The sequence below is a fragment of the Vigna unguiculata genome, chromosome 7 (genome assembly GCF_004118075.2).
Source record: "Vigna unguiculata cultivar IT97K-499-35 chromosome 7, ASM411807v1, whole genome shotgun sequence".
In the NCBI taxonomy this organism is placed as follows: domain Eukaryota; kingdom Viridiplantae; phylum Streptophyta; class Magnoliopsida; order Fabales; family Fabaceae; genus Vigna; species Vigna unguiculata.
Window position 1 is genome coordinate 26,747,929 of NC_040285.1, and position 10,394 is coordinate 26,758,322.

The 10,394-nt window shown below is 32.8% G+C and overlaps 2 protein-coding genes across 2 annotated transcripts; one reads left to right on the plus strand and one right to left on the minus strand.

Moving 5' to 3' along the window:
• Nucleotides 1-2,536: 2,536 nt before the first annotated feature.
• LOC114192667 (uncharacterized protein At2g34160-like) lies at nucleotides 2,537-4,939 on the plus strand. Its single transcript, XM_028082443.1, has 5 exons — nucleotides 2,537-2,747; nucleotides 3,737-3,785; nucleotides 4,301-4,363; nucleotides 4,449-4,513; nucleotides 4,593-4,939. Exons 1-5 carry the CDS (start codon nucleotides 2,637-2,639, stop codon nucleotides 4,689-4,691), a joined length of 387 nt encoding a protein of 128 aa, XP_027938244.1. The 5' UTR covers nucleotides 2,537-2,636; the 3' UTR covers nucleotides 4,692-4,939.
• Nucleotides 4,940-6,298: 1,359 nt separating this feature from the next.
• On the minus strand, nucleotides 6,299-10,394 carry LOC114191777. Its single transcript, XM_028081163.1, has 2 exons — nucleotides 10,066-10,394; nucleotides 6,299-8,857 (listed from the first exon to the last, which is right to left on the minus strand). The coding sequence occupies exon 2, from the start codon at nucleotides 8,749-8,751 to the stop codon at nucleotides 6,499-6,501; it is 2,253 nt and encodes a 750-aa protein (XP_027936964.1). The 5' UTR covers nucleotides 8,752-8,857; nucleotides 10,066-10,394; the 3' UTR covers nucleotides 6,299-6,498.

Here is a 10,394-nt window from a genome sequence, read left to right on the forward strand (position 1 = left end):
ATTTTTTTATTTCTTTTATAAAATAAAAGATTTAATACTAATAAATAATAAAACATAAAATCAAATATAACAAAGAATATAAATATTTATGTTTAATTACTTTTTTTATCTATATTTTCATCTAAAAATATCAAATTGTGACTAAACAATTAAGATCAAATTGAGATTAAAAAAAATGGGAAGACCTTGATATTTTTGAAAATAGTAACCAAAAGAGTAATTAAACAAAATATTTAATAAGATATTTTTTATTTTTTTTCTCATTGCCTTTTTAGTTTTTCACTCTCATATTTTTTTTGTTTTTGAAGAAAAAATAAAGTTAGATATATATATTCATTATTTTTGCTCTTATTTCTTATTTGTTTCTTTTCTTTCTCGAATAACAAGATGTAACTCTTTTATCTTACTTGATAATGAAATATTAGTTTAATAGTTATTAAAATTATTTTTTTATCTCATGAGTATCTTGTATATTCACTTTTTATTATTATAGAAGTAAAAAATAATGTATTATATGTTTTTTCATAACCGATTTTTAATTGTAACTTGACTACCATATATTTCTCTTTTAATAATTATGTCTCTCAATTTTTTATTAGATTATAACAAATTATTTTTTAATACATTTAAAAAAGTATATGGATGAAGAATAAAATAATAAATGTTTTTTTTAAAGTGATAAAAGAAAAACTACGTGAAGATTTCTTCACATATTTTGAAACATTATACCAATGATTCAATTGTTCAATTACACAAGTTATTTTTTGAAAACATTATACTAATGATTCAATCAAAATCAAATAATCATATTACTTTGGCCCCTCCAACCTCTTGATCAAGATCCGCCACTGGGTATGAGTATTCACATGTACAAATACTATGATACATGTGTCCCATTAACATATGAGTATTAAAAATACTGTACATGTTACTTGCGGATATCCATTTACAATGTCTTTTTTTACATATTGTGAATTTTATCCGCAAATAGCCATGGATACGAATTTTTTTGATATCCTTATATCCATTATTCAAAAATAGAAATAAAACAAAAATATGATATCTATTAAATTGGAATACAAAAATAAAAATAATTTTTTTCTTTAAAAATAAATATAAGATAACGAAGCTACCACCGCCCTCCCTCGGGGTGCCATCCCTATTTGTAACTCCTTTGTTACGAAAATGCTAATAATAACTTTAGTTAGTGTGGACCACCAAATCAATGTGGCAGCACGACCTACATGCATGTTGAACCAGAGTTGTCACAAATAATAATAGAATAGGGCTTTGAATATTAAGAGTGAAATTAATGCACGTGTTTCTTCAGATAAAAACGGTGCACGAGTGCCTATGATATATGAAAAAGATGGTATATATACTCAAATCAATTTGGATTTATTCTATTAAGTAATAAAAAATTTCTAATGTCATATTTATTAAGTTAAGCATATTTTGATCATTAAAAACATGACATAATTAAATTAAATTTTATGTTTCTTGGAGTAATTTTTGTAAGAAATTGGTATGCTATGAGGATGATTATATTAATTTATTTTTTATTTTAATAAATAGTAATGTGATAATTAATGAACTTTAAGTGTCAACGTCTCAGAATTTCAAAATTTATAGTGATACAAGAACTTATTAGAAAATTAAATTCTATTTATATTTTAATACTTTTAGTCTTGAGAAAATTTCAATTTCTAATAGAAATTAAAAAATGTTGTAGTTTTATTCAATATAAATTTAAGAATATATAAAGAATAGAATCTCACTTGGGTAGTGCTTCCATTTTCTTTCATGTTTTCTTATTTCACTGTAAAAAAACATTACACGGGTGGAAATATAATTACTGATTGTTTTACCTAAATATATATTAATTATTTCTTCATTAGATTAAATTAAAATGCTTTATCAACAGTTTATTCTACTAACTTATGGCATAAGTTATTATTCCGATAAACAATTGAGAGTTTTGAACCAAAGACAAAAAAATATATTAAATTTTCTTGATTCACAGTAAATAACACTTAGACAAAAGTAATTTCATCATTTAAAGGTGGAAATTAACATTTTATTTACAAGCAAAACAATTATAAATAATTTATTCCCGTGAAATATTAGTGAATATTTCAGTTATAAAAATAATAACAAAAATGTAAAAATTAAAAGGTAACAACCATATATTAAATTTCTTTCACAACAATATCTGTTAATAAAATTGAAACCTTAGATTCAATATTTGAACTTATAAACTTTATATCAGTTTTAGATATTTTATCCATTTTTAAGTATTGAGTTAGTCAGCTGGAACAGTGGGCTAATGTTGACATGAATTAGTTATTCATAATTGTAAATTATATATATAATAAAAAAAACGCTTACAAAAATATAATATATCTAAAATGTGTTTATTATAAATTTGTGTGTAACGAAAAAGTAATTTTGACGAAAGATAAGATGGAGATGGAAGTGAAAAGAAAAGTAAAGGGTGAAAGAAAGGGTGCAGAAGAATCGGTCAAGAATCTATATAAGGCATGGAGATTTTGGCATCTGAAAAGAGGAAGAAACTATATAAGGCAGAGTGATAGGCATTATGGTCCTTTACCGTTTTACTCTAACACAAAATTGCAATGGCCACCGTAGCCGCTGCTGCTACCCTTGCAGACGAACCCCCCAAGAAGAACCGAATTCAGGTTTCCAATACCAAGAAACCTCTTTTCTTTTACGTCAATCTCGCCAAGGTACCTTCTTCCTTCTTCCACACTCTTTCATTCTTCAACTTTTTCACATCCTCTTTTCCTCTCTTCCATCTACCTCTTTCGCAAACAACTTACAAATTCAAACTAAAAACTATTTTTTTTTTTATTTCTTATTTCTTATAATTCTACAAATATTAAATATTAATGTTTTTCAAATACAATTTCTTATTTCTTATATTGGTAAGATTGATAAATTCTTATAATTTTTTACTAATAGTAATAGTATTTATTAATTTTTATAATCATAATAATAGTTATTATAAATAATATTATTATCATAAAATTGAGATTGTATAAAGAAATACTACTTCAATAGTTTTGTAATTAATGTATTAGGTAATGTGTTTTAAAATGATCGAAATCGTAATTCTTTATATTATTTCGGTTATATTAAATAATATTAGTCATAATAATCATAATAATAAAATTAATTTAACAACATTATTATAATTAGTTTTAACTATTGTAATTAATTAATGTACTATTACTAAAATACGTTTTCTATAATAGTAATATAACCGTATATTATTGTAACGATTTTTAAATTATTATTAGATATAATTACTATTATTGTTGTTGTTGTACAAAAATAAATATTATTAATAATAGTAATTTTATTGTTATAACAATAATCATGTTGTTAATATTAATTTTTTATTCTACTTATTATAACTAATATAATTTTTTAAAATAATATATTAGAAAATTTTAATATTTTAACTTAAAAAAATTAAGAAATAGATATAAATAAAATAAACAAGAACAGAGTTCAACAAATAGATACTAAATTTTAGTATAATAATAGTTTGTAATGCATATGTTGGCAGAAGCGTTATATATGTTTGTGTTTGTTTTATATTCTGGAGATTATAAGTCATGGAGTGTCCATGTCTCTTGGTCCGGCCTCATAGTTTTCATTTACATTACTAACATGATCAATGCCTACCTCAAATGTTTTTTTCTTGATGCAGAGGTACATACAACAGCACAATGAGGTCGAGCTTTCTGCTCTTGGAATGGGTACCTCTTTTTTTTTTTGCAAATTTCACATCCTCAGCAGTTAAAATTTTGTGGAATTAAACAAAGCTTAGCTTGGAACCTTATTTTTCAGTCACAGTTACGATGCGATTTTTTCGCAATGATGGAGGACAAGTGTGAAGTTACTTTAGTCCATTATTTTTATGATTGTTTTGCACTTTGTTTCTTATGTTAATGCGTTTGGAGTTATATTTAGACATTCTCATTTGTGTTAGATAAGTTTGAAATAATGTTTCTAGCTGTTGCTACAAATTAGGAAATAAAATCTGGTAGTTTTTTGAATAAAGTATTTTAGGAACTAGTTTCCTTGGCATGTGGCTGGTATAAGTCCAAGCATCGTGATTTCTATGTTGTTGATGCGAAACCACTGAAAATATGAGTTTGTACACACTCTGTCGAACTGATTTAACATCCTCCACCGATTGAACACATAAAATGTCCCACTCCAAGTCCAACTGATATAACATTGTGCAAAAATTTGACATGTATTGGTCCAGCTATAGCTACCGTTGTCACAATTGCGGAGATTTTGAAGAACAATGGACTTGCCACTGAGAAGAGTAAGGATTCTTCGTTATTTCTAATACTCACATTTGTATGATAGGTGTAGTTACTCTAATCAATATGAATGTTGTGATGGAACAGAAGTTCTGACATCTACTGTTGGCATGAAAGATGAGAACAAAGGTCGTCTGGTGCAGAAGGCAAAGGTGAGTTTTACATTTCAGTTTTCTGCAAGGCTTGTTCCCTCTGTTTGGATGCTTTATCTATTTTTCTTGATGTTTTTAGATTGAAATTGTGCTGGGGAAATCTGAGAGGTTTGACAATCTGATGAGTTCTTCTAGCAAAACTGAACCAGAAGCAGCAGCTGCTGAGGACAAAAAGTGACAGATATAAGACAGTCCGGTTAATGTGACACTACTGTAGTTAACACTCTGAGTCTATTGTACTGCTTGCATTCATAGACGTAAATAGGGGAGTTGAAAAGGGTCGTAAAATTACAATGATAAGGCAGCAATGTGTGGTCAAAGTTGTAGAGCACATATTTTCATTATCAATTTAGATTGTATTTCTTCACTGCACATATACGATTGTGATGGTGAGCACTTTACTGGTCACTCTTGAGCTCTGATTTTCAGTTCATTCAACCTGTTTTCATTCTGAGGTATTGTTGCCAGTGTCGTTACAGATATTTCCACTTCATCTGCCATTTTTATTTTTCCCGTTAATCATTTTAGATGGATTTTCTGAGGTGAGCTTTGGTGAAAAAAAATAAACGAAACCACTCATTTAGTCATTTGGTAAACTCTGCCAATAAATAACCAACATAATTCTAATACAGTTCTCAGTCCACACCACAGCATAAACTATATGCTCCGTATAATAAACAAAAACAAATCGTATTGCAATGCAGCTGAATTATCTTCACTTGCTATTGCATTTTACTTGTGATACTTATAAATCTACCCTTTACCTTAGTGAATAACACACAATTCTCTGGATTAGTAAGTTTAACAGCTAAAAGGTGTGCTTTTCTTGCATCACTGGTCCATATGAACCAATCTTTTCAAATCTAGTGTTAGTGGAAGTATATCCACAGTCTCGTTGATGATTGATTGATTAAGCAGTCAAGGACTTCGATGAATTTCTTATCATTTGGTTTTACGATGTTTATTGACAAACGTGTATTACTCTCATTCACTCTATTTTTTATTAGTTATCTGTCAGACTTCTAAGACTTGAATAAAAAGAACGGTGATTGCTCAATAAAGGGGACACCATGAAAACTCCTCTTTCTTTTTGTCCTTTCAAATAATAACTCCGTATGGTCCACAACAATCGGGAAAAGGGATTTAAACTAAGACAGCATAATTTGGAAGTTCTTATCACGTCGATGCATTTTTTTTGATAGTGAAGCACAAGAAGTTGGTAGTGCATGAATCTGAAAAGGATAATACAAAAATATATATATATATATATATATATATATATATATATATATATATATACACAAATACTTATTTTAGTATTACCCATTGGTTCTTATCAGCGGAGTACCATTCCACATGTTTATTTACTTAACTCAAGAAAACTCTTGCATCTACGTTACTTCGAAACGAAAAAAAAAATCTTCGTACATAAAATAATTCTTCGGAACTAAGAGGAAAAGTACAAGTTCCTTTTGATCCTTTAAAAGTAAAGGAGATATCGTCTTAATTCTCCATTCATGACATCTACTTATACTTTTTAAAGTAGCTAATACTATCAATTTGGCTTTCAAAAACCAGCTGCATACCATTTTAAAGGCTATTTGGTGAAAAAAAAATATGAAGAGACCAATTTGACGTAGACAAATTCAGTGCAGAGGGAAGAGTTAGTGGTTATTCACTATCTCCCCCTAGAAAAAAAAATATCGAGGTTTCATCTTGGAGCGGAGCATCTGCACAAATTATTGAAGAACATGTACGAGAAACAAAAATCACGCGATTACTGTATGCGTTATTGAACGATGGCAATTATTGGAGGATGATATATACACATAGAGTATCTGCTACGAATTAATTCACATTAATGTCAAGTAAATAACAGAGATCATCTACTCGCCAGTCTAAGCTATGAAACCTAAATAAATAACACAAAGGATTCCCGGCACATAACATAACTAAAGGTTGTCCAATTTTGTTTATTCAGTAACTTAAATGGGAGCTGCACATGTGGTTCTAAAATGTCCTGTTTGATTGCAACGGCTACAATGCACCACTCGCTTAACACGACCACGGTCTTCTGCACGAACTCTCTTCTTTCTCGGTCTCCCAGGTGGTCTCAGTGATTTAGGTGGATTGATAACAATCTCTGTAGCTTTGGCAGCATTGGCATCCCCTTCAGACAACTCCTTCCACAGGGATTTATCAGGAATTGGATGTATGGTTTGTGAGTATGTCTTGCGGTAAGTTGCTACAGTGAAACAGCTTTCTGTGAATCTATGCACATTCTGCCTGCAGGAGAGAAGTGCTGCCACAGCATGTGCACAGGGCAAACCATAGAGCTGCCAGCCACGGCAAAGACAGCAACGGTTCCTGATATCTACTATGTTTGTTCCTTCATGAGATATTACTTCAAACTCAGCATCGTTGGCGCGAAGAACCTGATACGTGCGTGCCCGATCAAGAGCTTCTGCTACTCGTCTCTCGGCGGAAGGGACGAGTATTGACGTCCACTGCATACTGGTCTCCCGGCGCTCATTAAACCAAGTCATTAGCTGCCTTCTGATACATTCCATCATTTGAATTATTGGAAGTCCAGATGCCTCCAATATCCAAGTGTTTAAAGATTCAACAATGTTGGCTGTCAAATGACCAAACCTTTGCCCCTCAAAATAAGCAGTGGCCCAGAGGCGAGGTGGGATTCTTCGAATCCAATATGCGGCGTCTTGTGATATCTCTTCAATCTCCAAAATTTTTGCTTCGAATTCAATCACAGTAAGAGCATTAGCTGCATCCCATAGGAGATTGACAAGCATGGTGTTATTAAATTCCTTACGGAAGCTATCACTCAAGTGGCGCATACAAAATCCATGGAAAGCAGTGGGAAAATTTGCTTCCACTCCATCCACGATTCCCTTCTGTCTATCAGACAAAATGGTGAGCCTTGGCATGTTTTCAGTGTGAATCTCAAGTAGGTTATGAAGTTCAGACAGAAACCACATCCAGTTCTCATCATTCTCCTCATCAACGACTCCAAATGCCAAAGGAAAGAGAGCCCCATCACCATCAAATCCAGTAGCAAGAAGCAATGTTCCAAGATACTTACTCTTTAAATATGTCCTGTCAAGCCCTAAGAGTGGCCGACAAGCATTTAAAAAACCATATATGGATGCTTGAAAGGAAATAAAGAGACGTTGGAAGCAACAATCGACTGGGCTTCCATAAACAGATGCAATACTTCCTGGATTAGTGCGTTTCACCTGTTCACAGTATTGCGGAAGCAAGCGGTAGCCTTCTTCAAAAGATCCACGCATTGCAGCCATGATACGCTCCTTACCTCTCCATGCTTGCTTGTACGATAAGGTAATACCATGAACCCTGTGAATCTCTTCCAATATTTCCTTTGGTTTGTAATTAGGGTTCTCCTTGAGCCTTTGCTCCACAGAGTTAGCAACCCACTGAACTGAAGCTTGGTGATGGCCAAGGTGAGAAATTCCTCCACATGAATGATTCTCATGAATTGTCCTAATAGTAAAGGTTGGAACCCCTGGGAGCTTAGCTGCGTGAATGCGCCAGGGACATCCTTCACTAGCACACTTAGCAGTAAAGCGGGTCTTGTCAGATTTTATAGTCTGCATCTCAAAGTGCAGAGCAATTGCTGTATCCCTCAATGCCCTTCGGCAACTCTTGACATCAGGGAATTCTTGCCCCACTGACAATTCAAAACTAGGACTTGCAGTACGAACCTGAATTATTGGAGGTGTGGAAGCAAGCACAAGCTGTGATTGTTGAACATCCATATCATTTGCAGAATCAATTCCCAGTTCTGAGTTCTGAACCACACCCAGGGCCATGTTCTCATCAAGTTCTTGGTTCTCTGAAACAGTCAAATCATTGTTCTCAGATAGGACTAACTCGTGATTTTGTCCAGGAAGAGGCAAGTCATGATCATCATGCTCCGGTTTTTGATCCATGGCTAGCTCATGCTCATGCTCATAAGTGTGATCAGCATCACCTTCATGATCATGGTTTTGTCCTAATCCCAATTCATGATCATGGGCATGTCCCAAGCCCAGTTCATGATCATGGGTTTGTCCCAGATCTAAATGGTGCTCATGGGCTGATCCCAGTTCTAATGCATGGTTCTGGAGGCCCAAATTGTGGTTATGGCCCAGCACCAGTTGTTGATCATGACCAAGTGCCAAATTGTGACTTTGACCAAGAATCAAATCGTGGTTAGCCATCAAGATGTAAATAACTACATATAGCAACAAGCCGACAACAAGAAGAACTCCTGTTCAGCTTGATATACAAATTACAGCTTTATGACAGATACACTGTTGCAAGATCCTACATATGACAAAAGACAAGTCAGATAAACCACATCAATCCTCTGTCCAACACATTAAAGATAAAAGTCCTGAATCACCAGAAAGAAACAAAGAAAACAACAGAAGATCATGTAAACATCCAGCTAACAAAGCATGCCAATCATTTCTTCTTGTTTTTACTTTTCTATTCTTTCTTCGAATATACTCCTCAAATACATAAAAGATGTACAGTTTGATGGTTACAATCAACTAAACCACGTCAGGTCCACCACCTAAACTGCGGCAAATATATAATACAAAACACGGAACTTTTGTCCACTCTTAGCAACTTCAAGTGCTAACACACATCAAAGATCACAAATTACATATTGAAACATTAACTTGATTTAGTGTGTTTGGATTCACATTAAATCATCAAAAGTCACATTGAAATACCCACGTAGCACAACTTCAGCTAATTACTCACATAATGAAACATTAACTATTGATTGAGTTTGTGTTTGGGTTCACATTAAATCATCTAGAGTCACATTGAAATACCAGCTAGCACAACTTAAGGTAAACATTGATTTAGCACAACGTTGGATAAAACAAATTATGCTGGGTTTTACTACTAACTTGTTTTTTGGAATAAATAATCCAAACATAAATCACATCACTTCAAAATCAATTACGAAAAACCAATTTTATTTAAAATTACTTTTGTAAGCATTCATCCAGAACACACTCAACTACATTTCCATAATTGGGAGTACAAACCCACAAATCTATCATCAATGGTTACATAGAAATATATTGGAAATCCAGCTATCCAAGCCACAAGCATTCCATTCACACTTCCATTAAACGATAACCCTACAGAAACAAATTCAAATCACATGAACTAAATTTCTGAAAATTCACGCCTTTTGATTGCAGAGAATGTTTAGCATTCCTGAAAAAACTAAAATCACTTATATTATCCAAGAAAACAAACTACGAGCTTACAACTCCAATTAACTTAAGCTGGACTGCAGTAGCACAAAAGGGGAGTAAAGGTAAGAAAAAAAAATAGTACGTGATGTGAAGCGGATTTACAGGTAACTGAACTAGCCAAAAAGAGAAACTTTCGTGAAAACACACAATCACACATCCATTACCCACAATTGAATTGACTGAAAATCGAAGGAATTCCCTAATACCCATGAGAATTGATAATAACAAAATTCTTAATAATGATAAAATTACCTGAAAGTTTTCACCTTTCCTGAAAAGGGAGTGAAACCATGGCCTGAGGAGCTGGAAAAACATAAAAGGGAGGTGGGTAATGTCGCAGAGACAGTAGAGCGAGGGTTGAGAGCGGATCGAAGGGGTTTTGTGAATTGAAAAAAAGAAAGAAGAGAAATTTGAAAAGAGGTTGATGAAAATTGGCGGGGAAGTGGAGAAAATCGGAAATAGGAGAAGAAGGGTAAGGAGAGGAGAGGAAGATTGGGAATTAGAGGGGTAGCAGAGGCATCGCTTCTGAGGGCTGAGAAGGGAAATACAGGTTTGGGGCTATCCACAAAAAGAGGGTATTT

Coding starts and splice junctions, on each gene's coding strand:
- LOC114191777 (XM_028081163.1), bottom strand. CDS start 8,751: ATGGCTAACCACGATTTGATTCTTGGTCAAAGTCACAATTTGGCACTT.
- LOC114192667 (XM_028082443.1), top strand. CDS start 2,637: ATGGCCACCGTAGCCGCTGCTGCTACCCTTGCAGACGAACCCCCCAAG. Junction 3,786..4,300: donor GCTTTCTGCTCTTGGAATGG/GTACCTCTTTTT, acceptor GTATTGGTCCAG/CTATAGCTACCGTTGTCACA. Junction 4,514..4,592: donor GTCTGGTGCAGAAGGCAAAG/GTGAGTTTTACA, acceptor TGATGTTTTTAG/ATTGAAATTGTGCTGGGGAA.